The sequence below is a fragment of the Mesocricetus auratus genome, unplaced genomic scaffold (genome assembly GCF_017639785.1).
Source record: "Mesocricetus auratus isolate SY011 unplaced genomic scaffold, BCM_Maur_2.0 Super-Scaffold_100691, whole genome shotgun sequence".
NCBI classification, from domain to species: Eukaryota; Metazoa; Chordata; class Mammalia; order Rodentia; family Cricetidae; genus Mesocricetus; species Mesocricetus auratus.
Genome location: NW_024429267.1, coordinates 45,994,996 through 46,014,088, shown reverse-complemented (window position 1 = coordinate 46,014,088; position 19,093 = coordinate 45,994,996). Strand labels below are relative to the sequence as shown.

At 52.8% G+C, this 19,093-nt stretch overlaps 1 protein-coding gene and 1 pseudogene across 3 annotated transcripts; both read right to left on the bottom strand.

Annotated features, from left to right (window-relative positions):
- Positions 1 to 1,201: 1,201 nt before the first annotated feature.
- Mst1r (macrophage stimulating 1 receptor) lies at positions 1,202 to 15,483 on the bottom strand. 3 transcript variants are annotated; one of them, XM_021229971.2, is made up of 20 exons: positions 13,968 to 15,483; positions 9,772 to 9,960; positions 9,560 to 9,688; positions 9,220 to 9,390; positions 8,761 to 8,921; positions 8,268 to 8,433; positions 8,037 to 8,173; positions 7,343 to 7,504; positions 7,157 to 7,250; positions 6,817 to 7,032; positions 6,590 to 6,736; positions 6,345 to 6,510; positions 6,092 to 6,193; positions 5,817 to 5,996; positions 5,401 to 5,481; positions 5,043 to 5,224; positions 4,851 to 4,960; positions 4,270 to 4,435; positions 3,744 to 3,880; positions 1,202 to 1,749 (listed from the first exon to the last, which is right to left on the bottom strand). In XM_021229971.2, exons 1-20 carry the CDS (start codon positions 15,201 to 15,203, stop codon positions 1,491 to 1,493), a joined length of 4,191 nt encoding a protein of 1,396 aa, XP_021085630.1. In that variant the 5' UTR covers positions 15,204 to 15,483; the 3' UTR covers positions 1,202 to 1,490. The 3 variants fall into 3 exon arrangements, with proteins under 3 accessions (XP_021085630.1, XP_021085631.1, XP_021085632.1); XM_021229972.2 differs by having other exon boundaries at positions 6,817 to 7,029; XM_021229973.2 differs by lacking the exons at positions 8,037 to 8,173; positions 8,268 to 8,433; positions 8,761 to 8,921; ... (2 more) ...; positions 9,772 to 9,960; positions 13,968 to 15,483 and having other exon boundaries at positions 6,817 to 6,874; positions 7,343 to 7,479.
- A 1,125-nt stretch (positions 15,484 to 16,608) lies between these two features.
- LOC121137731 lies at positions 16,609 to 16,679 on the bottom strand (annotated as a pseudogene).
- Positions 16,680 to 19,093: the final 2,414 nt, after the last annotated feature.

Genomic DNA, 19,093 nt, shown 5'->3' with positions numbered 1-19,093 from the left:
TGCCTCGGGAAACTCCATTACCTCTCTCCAAGCTCAGGAACAACATAGCTGTCCAGTCTTCAACTACATGTGGCCAATAAATCAGTGTGACCAGGTGTGCGAGGCCACGGCTTCCTCTGTGCCTATGCTGAGAATCACCAGAGGCAGTGCCGGAAGCGGGCGGCCAGTTTTCCCCGCCTTCCACTCCCGGGACCCTCATCTTTACACTGTTTCCCAGCAGAGAGGTCCCTTTTTACACTTTAAACACGTATGCTTATGGTCCTTGGAGCCCTAGGACCTCTTCCCACCCAAGATGCCAGGATAGGCAGCAATGAGAGCAGAAAACAGTTGGATGGCTGCCATCCCAAGGGGACCCCACTTAGGAAAGAGCTCTGGCTCCAAATGCTGGGCCCCACTGTGACAGGGCATTTTTAAGGTCCTCACAGAAAGGGAGCCTTCCTTTCTTACAGACCTAGGAGTCATCCAACCAGAGGAGTGGGAAGACCATGGGGGAGGAGCTTAATCGAGGGACAGTCGATACTGAGATCTATATCCTGGGCCCAGCCTCCCCAGCACTTCAGCTCCTAACACCAACGAGGCCCCTGTGGCAGTCAGAGCACAGGGGAGAGGTAGGAGGTGAGATTGACTTCTCCTCCAGAGGAACATGCCCCTCCAGATGCTATGGTGTAGTGTCCTCAGTGTATAAGTAGACGAGGAAGTTGGTCCTTCCAGGTTGGCTCCTTGCAGTGTGGAGCCGACGCCTATCCGAGAGAGCTTCCCTCTCAGGGTTGCAAATGCAATGCTGGCAAGGATGGGAGGCAGGCAAGCCTGCATACCACGGCAGTAAATGTACGCGTCTGTGTACTATACAGGGAACCTGGAGGACCACCGAGGGAGGGGCAGTGCAGTAGCTAGTTTGTGTCCTGGAAGAAGCCAACTTGGCTGTTGCATGCGTGGACACTCAACCTATCCCCATGAGATCTGGGCCTCCCTATGCTCTGGAGCCTTCTGGCAGACTCAGCCCCTTTAGAGTCATAGGCCTTTGCACATGCTAGTTACTCTGCCCCAAATCTCTTATCTGAACTTAGCTTCTAATGGACTATTCCCACCTGAAAGGCCTTTGGTAAAAATGGCGCCTCCTGGGGGCCTCCTTTCGCCTCTCTAAAGCAATCTTCCATTCCCTCAATGTGCCTCCTCCTTTCTTTCACAGCATATACCATAATTTGTACTTTAAAACCATTTATTTTTTTACTGGTTTACACTGTGGTTTCTGTATGATCATTGCCGAGTCCTCTGTGCCCAGCAGACAGGGTATAAAATAAACATTCCATAAATACATGCTACAAAAAGATTGCCCTTACTGGCTCGTGCTGACGTGAGGGGCTTAAATGTGCTGTTTCCATCTCCAGTGGCTTCAGAAAGTTAAGGGTGGAGGTTCAGTGCCCTGCAGCTTGTCACAGCCCAGACGCCACTTGGCAGATACAGTCCCCATGGCCTACTGGGGGCTTAGGTCAAGTGGGGAGAGGTGGCTCTGAGAGAGGCCGGGGCCTTGCCGTGCTCCTGTGGTGCTGAGGCGAGGACTGTGGCTGCTCCGGGAGCACATTTACATCATCCAAGGTGCTGAGGCCTAGGTTCACATAACCGGAGGACAGTTGCACATAGTGGTCCCCAAGCAGAGAACTTGCTACCTGCTCTACTTCCATTACTAGTGCTCTGAAGGTGGGTCTCGCTGCTGGGTCAGCCTCCCAGCATCGTAGCATCACCTGGTACCTGTAAAAACAGGGATGTCAGGTATAGGGTATACTCCTACCCAGGAGTCCTGGGCAGCCCAATCCCTGTTGGACAAAACAGAGACGAAGATAATGTGACAGGGCCTAGAGCCCCATCAGGACAGTGCAGGCTCTTCTCATCACTGACAGAGCCAGGTATCTCAGCAGTAGGGTTGTCGATGACCATGCCCTGGGGCCTTATTCCTGTCATCTTGGTGTGTTCTCTAACTTTTTTGTGCCTAGACCACAGCATTAGGGGCACAGGGTAAAAAGACAGTTGCAAAATCCTCAGCTCATGGCTAGCAGGCTCACAAGTGAATTGGATCATCACACCTTCTCCAGGCTGGATGTAAAATGAATTAAACCCTGCGGAGAGAGTTGAGCATGGTGGCACACACTATTCCAGCAGTGCTGGGAAGAAGAGGGAGGAAGATCATAAGTTCAAGATCAGCTTTAGCTGCATAAGGGGTTTGAGGCCAGCCTGGTCTACATAGTGAATTCTAGGATAGCCAGAGATACATGGTGATATCCTGTCTCAAAAACAATCCAACAAACACATACCAGGCACAGTGAAACAAGCCTTTAATCCCAGAATTCGTAAGGTTGAAGCAGGAGAATTGCTTGCATTCAAGGCTAGCCTGGGCTACAGAGACCCAGTCTCAAAAAAACTCTGCAGCAAAAAAAGATCTGGGCAAGTTAAATGGGGCCTGAAGGAGAAGCACCTGGAAGGACCCCAGTGGCACAGAGGTTCTGAAGCCGAGGTTCTGTAGGTTGGCCTGCTGGATCCTTGATCATGCCTTGTCATCATAGGGATGACTTTAAATTACAGTCTAAGTGTTCCAGACTGTTTGAGGGGAGTGTTGTTATAAAACCCACTTTACAGATGAGCAGAATGGAGCCCAGCAAGGAAAAGGGATTCTCCCTACTGAATGCTCTCTGCAGTGTGCCACTTAGATTGCCTTTATTTTCTCAGTGGCTGAGTGAGTGGACCTGTTGAAGCCTTTTAGCTTAAGCCGTCTCTAGGCAGAAAAGAAACACACTTTGCAATCTCACGTCTGCTCACCAGGGACGGCCTGTAACAGCGACTGACTAATGCCTGGTACAGAGGCCCGGCCGTTGGTCTCACTTTCAGGAAACTGAAGGGGCCAGCGCAGCTCCAGCAGTGCTGCAGCGTGAGCTCCATCCCTCTCCTGCTTGCGTCACAGCCACCCTCTCCCTCCCACAAGTCCTGTTTCCTTTGTCTCCCCCAAACCTACCACTGGAGCCCTGCACACAGAAATCCCCACCTTAATCTATCCAGAGAGCCCGTCTTAGACACAGGCTGGCAGGGAAGTTCATTTCCCCTGCTTCAAACTGTATGCATTAGCACAACAGATATCAGGAAGGTCAAGGCCAAGATGGAGAGAGCTCTGAGAACTACTCACACCCTGTCTGGAGCACAGCCTGGGACAGGAGTCATCAGTGCTCTACCTGTGACCTGGTTCTGCCTGTTCTAAGCGTGCAGACCTGAGCACAGCCTGGGTATGCCTGCTGATTAGGGAACCAAACCTACCCCACGGGCACTGATGACACAGCTGCCGCCATCCCTCGGGAATGACAGTTCTGAACTACATGCAGGGAAGATGCCGAGGGACTGGTGTGGGAGCTGACTAAACCTTTCTTTGAGGTTGAGCGAGTGGCAGCGATGGAAAGCAGCCCTCCTCCCTCCCTTTGCAGGAGTAGAGTGGGGGAAAAGATCTGGGAAACCAAACCACTGGCCTCAACCCAGACTCTGAGTTGGAATGCTGTTACCATGGCAACTGTGAGGGCCTCTCAGAGTCCTTCCTTACATGGAGGTGGGACCAGCACACAGATAAGTAAACTGAGTCCCAGAGAGGCTCCCTTTCCTGGCCAACCAGAGGGTCAGACAAAAAGCCAGGCAGGGGGTTGGTCTCTTGCCCCCTCCTTGTCTCTAGAGCCTAGTCCTGCCCCCTCCGTCCGCCTTTACATACTCACAGTGAATCGGGACAATACTCCGGCTGAGGCAGGCGACGGCCCTGAGCCAGGAAGCAAGTGAGGTCAAAAGGGTTGACATGGGGGTACGGTGGAGCACCCCGTGTTAGCAGTTCCCACAGCAACACACCAAATGACCACTGTTGGAGAAAGATGAGGAGACTGACTCAACTATCGCCCCAAGTTAGGGGGCAGGTGGTTTCCCCAGGCCCTCTATCTCTCAGAGTCCTCCACTGGAACTGAAGGACCCCACCTCTGCCCAGAGCTCATTCCTTAATACTGTACAGCTTTTTCCTTCTGTCTCCCACAACTTCAGAGTTGTAAGCCCTGTATCCTTTGTAAGGAGCGAATGAATTCACAGACTTCGTTTTCTCTGGCAGATGCCAGATTCCATTTCACATCTGCCCAAGACAAATGAGCTCTGGGGTTTGCCTAAGCTGGAGAGTGTCTGGGCTCAGATCACGCAGAAGCAAGGCAAAATACTCTTCAGGCACGAAGGTCAGTGGACCTGGAGCGGAGGGTACCTTACCACATCAGATTTGGTGGTGAATCTGTAGGTCTGAAGGCTCTCCAGGGCCATCCACTTGACAGGCAGGCGAGCGTGGCGTTGCTGCCGAACACTGTAGTATTCCTTGTCTAGGATGTCTCGTGCCAGACCAAAGTCAGCCACCTTGACTGTGAACGACTCATCCAGCCTGAGAAGAGGAAGCTGCACCTGGAGCCCATGTCCAACCGGGGCTATAGCTGAGCGCCAGAGCACTCGCCTAAGAACCGGCTCCCCCAGGTCTTTTTTTTTTTTTTTTTGGTTTTATGAGACAGGGTTTCTCTGTATTGTTTTGGAGGCTGTTGTCCAGCCCGGCCTCGAACTCACAGAGATCCACCTGCCTCTGCCTCCCGAGTGCTAGGATTAAAGGCGTGCGCCACCAACGCCTGGCCCCCACCAGGTCTTGAGCCCACCTGTTCCAAGCCCTTCAAAGGACTTAAGAACCACACTGTCTAAGCCCAGGTAGACAGAAAACCGCCTAGGGCCGCAGAGCAAAGGGTGGCCTTTACAGCTGTCTATCCTCGTCACCTGACCCTTTGTTGCACGCAGCTACTTGAGTCACTCACATGCAGTTCCGAGCAGCCAGGTCCCTGTGCACAAACTTCTGCTCTGCCAGGTACTCCATCCCACAGGCCACCTGCAGGCCAAAGCTGACGAGGTCCTTCACGGTGGGGTTCTGAAGGCACACGGAGACTGGTGAGCACAGGCAGACGTGGGTGCTGGCTGACACCTCCCACCCCGGATGGCAGAGCACTGACCCTCTGAGGGGAGCGGATGAAATGAAGCAGGTCTCCGTGGCGCATATAGGGCAGCAGCACTCGGGGAAGCCCTTCTGGGGGCAGCACAATACCAATGAGAGCCAGAATGTTGGGATGGTGCAGGCCGCGCATGAGCAGCCCCTCCCGTAGGAAAGCTTCCACCTCCTGTACCTCTGTGATGCCTGCAGGGTAAGCATAGGTCAGGCCAAGGGCAGGAAGGCCCCTTACAAGGGTCAGGTGGAGAGATGGGAGAAAGGATCCTCTCGAGGTTCACTTCATAAGCTGGCAGCACAGCAGGGACAAAGGACCTCCCAGCCTGAGGTCACCCTTCTACCCACCCTGCCTATGCCTCACTTACGACTCAGTGACTTAATGGCACAGTGGATTTGATTCTGAGCCTCATCTGTATATTCTCCATGGTAGACAACACCAAAGTGGCCTAGAAAGAGCAAGACAGTAAAGAGGGACCTCAGCGCCCAGACGCGTGGCATGCCCGCTGTAACTAGCAACCTCAGAGCCCCAAACTGGCTGGTGTGACATTAAACACAGCAGCAGCCACACGATGGTGGAGCATTTACAGTCCTCCCAGGCCCACTTATCCACGCCAGAAGCCACTGAAGAGTAAAGTCTCCAAAGGTGACCACATGGAGGCTCAATGTCACGCAAGTTAGTGAGTAGGCCAAGGCAGAGGCTATTCCAACTGTCCCTTGAGCACATGTGAATCTCGAGACCTCTCCTCGGCCCCTGCCCCACCTCCCAATCCATCCCCCACACCTTTGCCAATGACTTGGTCACTATGGATGATCACTCGTTCATGGGGAATCAGTACATCCTTGACCTCGGCCAGGAGTGTCCTGTCTAAATCCTTGAGCCGGATAGACTCTGTCCGAAGCAGTGGGACAGTTGTTCCATCCCGACTATCTGACGATTCTTCATGGCTCAGAGGTCCGGAAGCTGTATCATCAATGTGAGAGAATGTTGTTGGGGAGAGGGAGGGAGAGCTTGTGGGGAGAGGCAAGCCTGGCTTCTAGTGCCTCCCACCATCTCACCAAGGCCAATTCTGTAGTCGGAGCCAGAGTAGAATGTAGACAGGGACATGGCTGTGGGAGACTGGTCCAGGGATGACAGGCCATCCAGGTTGGGAGCAAGCACTGTGGAAAGACAGCCCCTGGTGGTGAACCTCTCCAAACCCCTGGGGGCCAAGTTCCAATGAGGAAGTGTGCGAGACCCCCAAGTTCTAGGGATTGCGGATGCTACAGTTTGGAGGTACAGGCTGAGTCTAGATGGACGTAGGGAACTCACCTAGCTGCTTTTTCCGTCTCCGGGAGTTGAAGACCAGGGCAATGGCCAGCACAGCGACGAGCAGGATCAAGGCCAGCAGAGCCATAAGGAGTGTGCTCTGTGAGGCCCTGCCTGGGCCTGACCGAACCACTCGGCCCAGGTTATGACACCCACCATCTACACAGACCTGAGAGGAGATGGCAGTTAAAGCCGGACTGAGGACCCTCGGCTCATGGTTTCCTGAAAGGGCCAGCTGTGTCACCCACCTGCAATGCGACACCATCCTTGCCAAGTTGCAGGGAGGGGGGCAGGGGGCAGACCACCACATCCCCCCGGAGCTCGTGTTGGCAGATCTCACCACCCACGGTCACGTTCACACTCACGCAGTCTGCCACAGCGCCAAGCCCAATATACTGCGGAGACAGTCATGAGGATCAGCCAGAGGCTGGACGCTCTTAATCCCCCACTGTCCCTACCCTTTCCTTGTACCTACCTCGAACTTAACTGAATGCTCTCCAGGCTTCAGAGGGGCTAGTCCAGCTCTGGGTGGACTGGGTGGGGGCAGGAAGCGAAAACCAGGCAGTGTGAAGCCAGCTGCTCCATCCCCCCAGGCACTCAGATTCCCTGTTGCCCACCCCTGAGGGTTTCGGACCGCATATTCAGGCAGGCGGCACTGACGCTGCTGTTCCAGAAACTGCCCTGTGCACTGCTGAGACCCACGTGAAAGCAGTTAGGCAGACGGCCCACCCCTGACTGCTCCAGTCTCCTCAGCCCAGGACCTCAGGGGACTGATCCAGCCTTCCTCCCTCCCGGCCACCGCTGGCTCTTCTCACCCTGTTCTGCACTGTGCTTTGTTCATCATGGAACAATAGCGCTAGGTGCCACACTGACGCCAGATGCTGGCCATGGATCGTGACATGCGAGCCACTGTGGAGAAAGGTAGGGTAATGGGTTTAGAGGACTCATTTGAGGCTCTCTCATTTCTAGGGGGCCAAAGTAGTCAAGGAGGTGGCCCTTACCTGTAACCACAGTTGGGGCTGATGCCTAACACAATGGGGTCTTCCTTGTAGTAAAAGGTCCAGGAGCCAGGCACCTCAGCACCTCCGATCTGCAGATGAATGGGGACCATGGCTGTACCAGCTCCAGGAGGTGTGACACACAAAATCTGTTCCTCACTGACCCTGCAGGAAGGAGGGAATGGGCACAGGGGCCCCTTCTTATGATGAGAGGCTTATCTCCTCCAGGGCTTCGAGTCCCTCCTGCTTCCTGTCGGCTGTCTTTCCCACACACCTACACCCCATGGGTCTGGAGATAGGATGCTCCCAGTAAGACCTTCAAGGAGGCAGGGACGGAACAAGTTCTGTACCCTCGACTGGAGACAGTGGCCTCTGTGGTGGGCTCTCTTGTCTCTGGGTTTGAGGGGACAGCAGATCCTTCTTGGAACTGATCCCTACTTTGACCATGTGACCTGGGCCTCTTCCCTCCACACTGGCAGTATCTAGGTACCCACCTGGTGCAGCTCCCTGGGTGGGAACAGAAGAAAGGGTCTCACAAGGAAGGAGCTGCTTGGTTGATCCCATCAGGGATAGGTAGGGACTACGTTGTACCCGAGACTTGAGGTGACCTTAGACATCAGCCTGTTCCCTCGGATATCAGGCCAACTCAGGATGCAGGGCCCTGTGGCCTCCCATCATTTTACCTGACAACACTTACTGTTCCAGCTGGCACTGAGTTCCGTTGATCAGCACAGCTCGGCTGGTACCTACAGACAGGCTCTGGCCTTGGAGGGTGAGGTAAGTACCCCCAGCCCGCGGGCCAAAGTTGGGCGTTATTGATGTCAGCGCTGGTTCCTAAGGGGGTATGGAAACGGAGCCTTTCATTCCAAGCCCATCCCTTGTGTACCGGCCACTGACCAAGGGCAAAGACTGAGAGGTGTGGACTCACCATGAAAGAGAAGCCTTCCCGCACAGAGCTGCCGTCTACCCGGAAGTGCTTGCCTGCTGGTGTGTCCGTGATGAAAAGGCTGACATTGGTAGTTCCCGCTGTCTGGGTGACTAGAGGCTCCAGCTCACATTCAAGTTCCTCTACAAACACCTTCTGGAACTCTGTCCTGGGACACCAAAAAGGGCAAAATGAGCTCAGTCAGGAATCACCTGGGGATGCTGCCTACCTGCCGCAAGTCACGGGCTTTTCTGAACCTGAGAATGGCACCTCTGCCCATGCCTTTTTCTGACAACACAGGACTGAACAGGACAGGAGCTAACCTGTCTGGTCCACAACTAAACAGACAAGTAGGGGACATGAGGGCTCAGAAAGGGACAGAGACATCTTAGACACAAGACGCCAATATTGCTTATCCCTACCCTTCACAGAACATAGATGAGGGGCTGCTTGGTCACTCTCATCAGGCATAGGGGAGGCAGGGGCCATTTTATACCTACGGCTTGAAGAGCCCTTAGACAGCAGTCGGCAGGGACTTTGGCCCACGGTGATCCGGTGTGTGCCCAGATCTGGTACCACATCAGGACGCAGGTAGAAGTTGGAGCCACATAAGGTGAGCCTTGTGCTGCCCCTTAGAGGTCCACTGCGAGGATGGAACTGAACCAGAGAGAAAGGCCCAAGTTTTTGTGTGGGGTTGGACTCCGTCAGCCCCTCCTGCTTCCCCCAGAGTCCCTGCCATGCCCCTGGCCTGTCTCGCTCCAGACATTCGGGGTCACATGCTAGCTCTTCAGACTTTTCCCCACCCCTGAAGTCTTTCTGTGTGCCACCCCTCTGATAAAAATGTCCTTCTTATGGGCATTTCAGCGTGAGGAGAACTGTCATCAGGACTTTTTGACATCCCCTTCCCACTTGTCCCTCTGTTCCCTGAGCCCTGCTGGGGGAAGGGAAGGTGCACCTCCGAGATCTCAGGTGGACAGTGGTCCTGTTGCCAGGAGCCAGGACACTCTTCTGGTCGGCCACACGTGTCGCCACACCAGCCACACCCCATGAAACGCTGTGCCTTCAGGCAACGCCAACAGGTGAGAAAGTGACGGCAGCCAGGGCCCTGGATGGGCACCTTGAAGACCTTGGGGTGACAACAGGTGTCTCAGCGATGGCCGAGGGTGGAAACTGGGCCCCACTGACCCTGCTGGCCCCCCTTAGAGAGGTAAGGTCCACACATCAATGTCTCTGTGTTTGACAGAGAGGCTGTGATGCCACACCCGAACCCCAAGTTCTGACACTGCACACCTCACCTGCTCCCCAGCGGCAAAGAGTAGGTCATTCCCAAGGCGACTGACGTCCCGCTGAATAGGGTGCCCGCTGCTGCTCAGGGAGAAGTTGGACACATACAGCAAGTAGTTGAATGATCTGGCTATCTCCACCTGTGATAGGTCGGCTATGAGGAAAACAGCAGGGGTGGGAGACAGGGGTGCAGGGCCAGCCGGTGGTGGGGTAGAGGACCTACCTGTAGGACGCGCCCATCTGCAGTGCCCATGTGGGCCACTGTGGCATTGCCAAGGCGTGTCACATGCAGTGCAGTGATCTTCACTGACCCTAAGAGTCCGTTGAATAGGTCCACCCGTGAGAAGCCACTCCTGATCAGCAAAGGGAAGTAGTGACAGCGAAAGCTGGGGCTGGAGGCCTCTACACCAGGCTGGGGAAATCCAGGCACGAGAAGCAGTCAGTGTTTAGGACCGCACACTGATTCTTTGGGGCTTTTGACAGGGATTACAGCAGCTCCAAACTACTATCCCTCACCTTGCTTGACTAGAGGAGGCCCAAAGCCCGCCCCTTACCTACTACCACCATGCTCCAAGCTCGTAGAGATAGCAAGGGCAGGGAGGAAAGAGCCCAGTCTGGAGAGCCAGATCCCCTACTGAAGGACTCTGGTCGGCTTGAGAGTAGTGAGCACAGCTCCGGCAGGCATTCCCCTTTTCTCCCATCCCCTCTGCCTTGCTAAACGCCATTGGCTTACATCCTAAAGCTGCCACCATGGTCTATTCCCTTATCTGGCCATTTCTGCTCCTGAGGCTGACTACTAAAGTCCAGCAATCAGAAGCCCCCTTTGGTTCACCTAATTAACATGCCCAATTAAAATTAAACACCTCACCTAACACATGGCTTCCCTCTTTACCTTTACAAACCGCCATTTGCCTATGTACCACATCTGTCTCCTCTCTATCCAGAGACAGCCCTTTGTCCCTCCGGGACAAATATCCCTACCCCTTTTCCTTGTCCTGGTCACCTTCTTCCTCATTCCCTATTCCCTCCATCACCAAATCCTAGCCCATTCTAGCACAGACCTCCCCTTCTCTTCTTAAAAATGACACCTGCCAGGTCATTTGCTGCTGTTTTTTCTGCCTGAGTCAGAGAGCAGCCACTTTAACTTTTCTTTCCTGCCTAATAAAGGATCTCTGTGAAAACTGGTGTTTGTGCCTAGCCCGGGGTCAGGGGGCACCCCTGTTGTGTGGGAGTCCCCTTTCCCTGTTGTGTGGGAGTCCCCTTTCCCTGTTGTGTGGGAGTCCCCTTCACCTGTCTTGTCCTGCTATGTCTAATCTGATGATGAATTGTGGAGTCCTGTAGACCCATCGGTCCTCACATCCATTCATTTATCCAGGTCCTCACAACCTCTCAAGATCCTAGTCAGAAGCCCACTTAACCAGAGTGCTCCCACGCCCCCTGCTGGCTCCACTCTACCTTTGTGAGTTCATCTTAGCAAATGTCCCTTCTGGGCCTTAGTTTCCTTACTTGTATGGGGGACTAAATCCTGAGGTTAAGTGGCTTCACAAGACTGGCTACATGGTTCCTTTCCCTGAGTCTCCATAGATCTTTCAGTTACCTACACTTCCCTCATGCACAAAAATAATAAAAAACAAAGCCCCATGACCTGAATGCCAGATTAAGCCTAAGAAGTTGGGAGATTGTGAGTTGAGCCTGCTAGCATCACGCTTGATACTCTCCAAGTGAGTTCCAGGATAGTCAGGACTGTTACCCAGAGAAACAAACACAAAGAGAGAAGTTGGGAGATACACACCTCTGCCTTGCTCTTAACCAGCAGGTGTAATTCTTAGGACAGGGTTGTGACTAGTCCTGGGAAAGCAGGAAGCCAATGTATGTATTTAACATCTGGGGTTAGGGTAGAGGAACAGGAAGGGCCAGGAGAGAGCCCTAGGTGTTCAGAACCTCCTTCAGTTTACAGAGTTAACCCATTCCTGGACCTCAGCGATAAGCATGGGGGGGAGGGGAGATCAAGCAGTGTTGAGTCTAGACACCTCACCTGGGTCTATGTTCGTTTGGGTGGGGACTGGGACTTTGTCATCACTTGAGAAGGAAAGCTTGCCAGGTGCTTTCATCATGACTCAGAGACAGGTGGGGCTCTGGCACTGAGAAGAGGCACCAACTCATAAGAACACAGCCCTGCTTGCCCCCCTCTAGGCCCTAGGGTCTTAACTATGGTTCCCAGGACTGACTAAGGTCTCTAGGCCGGAAAACACTTGCTTTAAGTGTCCTATTCCTCATAGCTGTTCCACGCCCTACCTGAGCCCATGTGGGTAGGCACTAGTCTTTAGATCAACCATTATGGGTACACAGTGGCTGCTACGAGAGAGGTGACACACTTAGTCATTGGACAAACACTAATTGACATATCTTCAGAGACTTGGCAGGGCCCAAGATTAGTTCTCCTGGTACCTGGCACTATGTGGTCATGACCCACTCCCCTCTAGCTAAGTTGGGAGAGGTTCTGATTTCCCATCTAGATTCAGACAAAAAGTTCTTACTTCCAGGCTTTCTCAACCTAAATGTACTCAGCTGAGGAAGAGAGGCTAAAGACCCCCACTCCAAGGTTAGGGATGTTGCTCAGAACACTTGCCTAAGATGTCCAAGGCCCTGAGTTCATTCTCTAGTATTGCAGGGAAAAAAGAAAGACATTTGTACCAGGCCTGGTGCATGCTTGTGATACCAGCATTGAGAGATGAAGGCAGGAAAATCTTGAATTCAAGGCTAACCTGAATTCAAGGCCAGCTTTGGCTATATAACAAACCCTTTCTCAAAAAAACAAAAAGCAAGCAAACACAAAGTCTGAAAATATAACCCATAGTAGAGTCTTAGCATACTTGAGGCCCTGGATTTGGTCATTCAGGCTCTAAAAGAAAAATGAATTCCTCCTCTGACACTGGGTGTGAATTCTATACATGTAGGGCATGAACAGAAGCTGGGAATGAACCAGTCAAGAGTACCACAGCCACTGCCAGGCCTGGGGGCACAGGCCTCTAACCCTAGCTACTCCAGAGGCTGAAGCAGGAGGGTTCCAAGTTCAAGAATTGATTGTGTTTAGAGAGTGAGTTCAAGGCCAGCCCAGGCAACTTTAGTGAGACTCTGTTTCAAAATTCAAAGTGTAAAGGGAGAGGAGATGCAGCTCAATGGTAAAGCATTTGACCAGCAGGTGTGAGACCCCAGCTCAACCCCAATTCCTAGTATGTCCAAAAGGGTAGGGGGAAAACAAACAAAAATTGTCCTGGCTGAGCCAAGGGCTGGGTGGCCAGAGACTCTGAGGGTGTAGCTATGGACCAGTGGATAGAAGGCCACTCATCCAATGCTCCATTTAACCTTTTTTTCTTGCCCGAATCTCTCAGTAGTCTTAGGTGTGAGACTGTTTGAATGGCTTAAGGAGCTGTTTTTAATTTTGTCCTCAAGAAAGCACTTTTGTTCTCATTTTCTTATTTTTGACCCCCAAACCCAGACTTCATATATTGTAGGCTCTACCACTAAGTTAAACCCCTAGGCCCTCAAGGTAGCATTTTAAAGACATCCTGTTTCCTGTTTATTTTTTTCTGTCCTTCCTCCCTGACATGAGGGCCCCAGTGACAGAAAGTCCAGTGTGGACAAATTCCAGCCAGCCCTTCCTACGCCTTTACTCATCCTCAATTGCTTATAGTTGCTTGCACAAGACTGGGGTGAGGTTTCCCAGAACCTTCTAGGTCTGAGTTGGAACTGCCTTTCCACTCTGTCCCAGATTTTCCTGTAATGACCCTGTGGAGAATGGGTTAGTAAATCACAGAACATGCAGGCTCCCTAAGAAGCCCCCAGACTTCCAAGGCTCCCCAGAACCTGCTGGGGTGGGGGTTCTCTGGCAACCCTGCCCCACCGTCTTTGGAAGGCAAAGCAACACAGTGCCTTCATAGAAAAATGAAACTACATTGGCAAGCAGCTGTGAATCTTTGATTATGAGCATCTGCCATGTAGTTTTTGCCTTTGTATATATTTTTTTCTCTATGTCCCTGAAAGCCTGGGTGGTGGTCAAGTTGGAGGGGATGCCTAGCATTTGACCTGGAATTTGGAACTTGTACTGGCAGAGGCAACTATGATGTTAGCCCCTCCTCACACAACCAGGGAAAGTACCTTAAAAAATCAGATGGCAGGAAGGATGACAGGGCAAAGTGAGGCAGAGGCGTGAGCTTCATGCTGGGATAAACTTCAGCGTGGCTTCATCTGCCTGCTTTCCCCCACTGCCTCCAGCACTTAGGAAGGAGCTGGGGAGAAAAGAATGCTTCCTTCTGCCTGCCTTCTCCCACCCAGGCCCTTTCGGTGATAGCAAGGAAACGGCCTGTATTTCAGCCCCACAGAGTACTCACAGGTCAGGGGCCCGATCTTTCTGCTCACCGGATTAGGACAAACACTGGGTGCCTGAAAGAAGTTGAGACCTCTCCAGGGGCGAGGAGAGGTTGAAGAGTCACAACAGTGTTCTACACCCTTTTCAATCAGGACGTTCAGCTGGTAAATGGGGAAGGCACACACAACAGAATCGGGACCCATGCCAGAGCCGCCATCCCTGACAGCCACGAAGACCCCAAATAGCACTTCCTGGCCCTCTGAGATGCTCAGCTCCACAGCCAGTTTGGCATCCACGGGAGCAGAGTGGGCGGCCTGAAGCACCGGGTAGGGCTGTGTGCTCTCTGGTGCTCCCCGACGCCGGCGTTTAGGTGCAAAATGACAATCCAAGACCATCTCCCGGTAGTCACCCATCTCTGGCTCGATAGCATTGAGTCTGGCCAGACGGGTTTGCAGGGCACTGGGAGGGCTTGTGACACTGCTTGGTTGCACGGTCAGAAAGTAGACAAAGTTTCCTGAGTGGAAGCTGTGCACATATTCAATATGGTAGGAGGCCAGATATTTGGGCAGCACAGACAGCGAGGGAAAACCTGGTTGGAATCCAGAAGCGTCGGCCTTAAGGCGACGGATGGACACTGATTGTGGGCTAAAGCTAGTGGCCAACTCTGGGTCAAGTGAAGATGCCACATAGAAGTAGGAGGCATGGCCCTGCTCAACCACAGTCACACGCGTGCCCAGGGGGCTAGCCACACAGTCCGGGCAGGCCTCAGGCTGGTTATTGTTTGCTGAGAAGAGGCAGGCTGGTGCTGCTAAGCGCAGGGCTTTCTCCCGAGGCTCCAGCTCATGCAGGAAGCAGCGGCCCTGTAAGGTTGAGCCACAGCTGACCAAGGCTGGCAATCCCGGCTCTATCACCAGCACCAGTGTGTCTGTGTCGTTTGGTGGTCCATGAGGTCCTGGACCACAGCTCGCACAAGTCTGGCAACCAGGATCTCCGATAGGGCCGGTGGTCAGGCTCTCTATATACTGCAGGTCAGGCCCAAGCACGTGCAGGCGATTGCGTGTGGCCACAAACACTGCACTCCCGACTTCACTGTCCTCGTAGGCTGCCATGGCCTGTACCCGGCCCCCAGCCGCAAAGCTGGGGACCTCGTACTTTACATTAAAGTCTCTGGACGCTGAGAAGGGTATTCGTGGACACTGCCAACCCAGGTTGGTGGACGCCGCCGGCAGCCACAAAAGAAGCATTAGCAGCAGTGAGGACTGTAGTAGCAGCAGAAGCAGCCCCATTGAGGTTGAGCTGGAAATCTCGGAAATCTCAGAAGATCCAGCACTTGAGGAGACCAGACTCAGGTCCGAGCTGAGAACAGCCGCATTAAGTGGAGATACTGAAAGCAGCTGACCCCCTGCCCTGGTCCTGGCAAACCCAGCCTTTTCCCCTGCCCTGTGGTCTGAGCACCTGGCTGTGGACCCATGGACAGGGCAATGGCGCGATCACCTCACCTGCCGCCCCAGCTGCTTCTTCTAGCTGCCGCTGCCACAGCTACTAGGCTCAAAGTCTCAGAGGCGCTGGGCCCCGTGGGTGCGGCCGTGTTGGGGGCGGGGCTGAGGCGGGGCTACGGGCGGAGCCCTGTTGAAGGTTCTGCTCTCTTTCCAGCCTGGTCTGACTCTTTCCAAGCCTGAGAAGTGTCTGTGTCCTACATCCTCTCTTGGATGTGTATTTCCCTGTGGTCTGTGGGTGGGTATGAGCAGAGTGGCCTGGGAGTATTCCTGATCCGTCTTATTCCCCCACAACCCACCTGGTCGAGGTGAGAACGGTGCAGGTCAAGGCGACTTCTCTCCCCATGACCCTCATTCACAGGGACATCCTCAGTTCTCACCATGAAGGGAGCAGAGACCAGGAAGACACAGAACAGGGTGACGTGTGGGGCTCCAGAAAGGGTACCATGGGACACACCTGTGGGCAGGCACCACAATTCCATGTGCCTATTTGGAGCAGTGTCAGAGGAAGGTATGTTGTGCACTGGTCCTGTCTGCCCAGAGCTGTAAGGGTTAATGGAGTCTGGTCCTGCCAGCTGGATAATAACCAGAGGTAACTTACATGGAGATCCAGCCCTCTAGCTCAGATCTGCCACTGTGGCCTCAGCATGTGGACGTGTGGAAGGGATGATAGTAGTAAATGGCTCTCCCCCAGGGCCCTGTGGGAGAAGAATGGGCTCTGACTTCCGGGCACCTCTGGTCTGCTCTGAGTCTTGTTTTGTGGACTCAGTCTCTGAAACAAGAATGTAGTTCTGGCTGGTTTGCACTCAGAGTCCTTTTTTTCAGAAGGGTTGGGTGAGTAAAGCACCTTATTCTGCTTTGCCGTCTCCCTTGCCTGGACCTCAGCAGCTCTTCCTTGGCAAATGGTCTTAGTACTTGGGGGTGATGGGGCAGGGAGGGGCATTCTTAGCCTGACAGTGAGCCTGGACTCCAGAGGGATCTTCACAGGGTTGGCTATAGGTAGTTGTGAGTCCCGGGGCTGGGAAGGGTGAAGTTTAACAGGATTCAGTCTGGTCTGGGGAACCCTCTGGCCTGTACCCCCTTTCTAACCTGACCTTAGTGAATGTTTCCTTTCCCCTTCATCCTTTCAAAGTTGGAATGGCATTAACCTAGGATGCCTTCTTAAATACCTTTAAAAGCATTATATAAAATCAACAAAAATATGGACTGTTTCACAGATTTGTGTGTCCTCCTTGCCCAGGGTCCATGCTAATCTTCTCTATTGTGAGGAGGCCTTCAACACCAAGCCAGTGTCAGATGAACACCATGGGTCACCAAGAGCCTGGGCTATACACACCCATCAGTTAGTTCATTCTCTTCCTCCATCCCCCAGGGTAGTATTTCCCCTACTTGAGCACCTGATAACTGACAGGAAATGGCATAGGGAGCAGCCACACCCACTGTATAGAGAATACTATGCCCAAGGCAACATAAAAGGTGCTCTTTTCCCTAAGTGGAACAAGCCCAGAAATGAATAAATACACAACACAAACCATGGCACCCTTCCAGTGTTCCATAGTCAACATGTCTAAAGATAGTCATGCAGAGAAGAGCTGAAATACTCTATGCACAGCATCCAGACAGGGGCTCTTGTGAATGTGGTCCTGCTTCCAGAGACTGTGAGACATTTCTGCATGGGGCGGTGGGGGGGGGGGGACGGGACTTCACAAGCCTGTTTAGATGGTCTTGCCCAACCCATCCCATTTGGAGGTGGGAGCAGCCATTAATTGGTTCTCTGCTGCCACCATGTGGCCATGATGGTGACACCCCCCCTCTCCCAGGACAATGCACCCCTTGAGGGTAATTTGTTTCTCAACTGTGGGGTCCACAGGAGAACCCCTTCATTGCTTTTCATCTGTGGGTTCTGCAGGAGCTTCAAGCTAGGTGTGGGTCCCTGTGGTGTTAAGTATGAGCACTCCTAAGGTAAACTCACTGGGTTAGGCCTATTGCTGGTTGAGGATTACCTCAAAGGAATGCTAGCCACTTTGCCCTCCATGATGGGCTCAGACCTCTCTGAACACTGTTTCAGAGGGTTAGGCCTAGTCTTCTCCAACCCAAAAATCACTTTAGTAGAATCAGGGGTGTCTCTAACTACAGCAACCACTTCGGATTGCAGCTCTAAGCGACTCGCCTCATTGTAGTTTCATCCAGAAGTTGAACACCCCTTGTGGATTCTGCCAGTTTCACCACAGAGTGGTTCTGTCAGGTTCTGCTCTTTGCAAATGTTGGTGCCTCTATTAGGAATACCTCCTTTATTTGCCTGTCATTTAATCATTGACCTCCATATAGGTAAACCCACACTCCTAGGTGCCTACTGTCCTAGGTATCAATGCTTATCCTTGACCCCCTTTCCCTGTCCCTGAGCATAAGTGAGGATGAACTAGAGAGAAGCTGAATATCTACAGGCGCTAGAGTAGCTACCAAAGAACTCAGGGGCTAGATGCTGATCAGAACAACCAGGGATGTCTGTCTTCACACCACCCTGGTTCCAAAGGGTTGATCTGACATCCCTGGTCAGGAGCAGGTTGAAGAGAAGTGCAAAATAGGTAGGAAAGAAACCTAAGGCATGTGTGCAGGTGCACACTGAGCCTGCTTCCGAGGGTCTTAGGAGTCTGGGAAGCTGTCCAGTTGCCATTTTAAGTCTAACACAATCTAGGTTGAAACCTAGAAGTTATGCTGCCAATTAAGTGCACCTGACATGGTCCATGTTAACTCATACATGTTGTTCTTTGGTGTGGTTTCAGTGGCAAAAGTAATTGTGGCTCTACTTTCGGAGACTGCACGAAGGTAGCTCTGACAGCCTGAAGACCACATTATTAGGCAACTCTCTTCAGTTAGGCCTTTTGCTTCTCTGATCAGTGAGATGGTTAAGTTGGAGCAGGACCAGCAGAGCTCCCCTCCCCCCCAGGAGCATGTTGGAGGCCTGTACTGTGCCCTGGGTCGACCCAGGGTCTTAGGGTAGAGGGAATGGAACTAGTCCTTTACTGCTAAGCCTCCTCAGAGTGCCCACACTATTTCATGGAGGACACACTGAGGATGGCTCAGCATATCAAGTGACCTTAAGGCAGATTTACTTCCAAAGGCTCTAGAGATCAAGTGGGCTTGAAGTGGGCTTCCTCTGACTCATTCTTCAGGAACTCTTACGACAGACAGCCCTTTATGGGAAGACCTAAGCAGTATCCCCAGAGGCCTGTGACTATAGGAGACTGGACTCTGAATCTGGTTATGCTCAACACTGCGCTGCCTTGCCAAGGCCAAGGGCTCATACCCAGAAGTTGGCCCAGGACATCCGCCTTTGTCTTATCCGCTTAGCCTGTGCTTACTACAGCAGTCCATTAACCAGAGTGCTGGGGACTCAACCGTCCTTTGAAGCATGCTTCTGGGGGCCCCACCAAGGACAGGCTGGCACTAGAGAAGAATGAGTATGGGTAAAGATGGAGGCAGACAAGGAAAGATAATAGGGTACTGGTGAACCCTTTTCATATGGCAGGGTTTCAGCTCCAGAACAGCTCCAGACTGGAATCTGACTGCACATGTGCAGCCTGATCCTGGCCAAAGGTGGGAGGAGAGGGGCTCAGGTAAGCATGTGCTCCCATGTGTCGAAGGAGGATTCTGGGTCTATATGTGAGAGTGGATAGGTA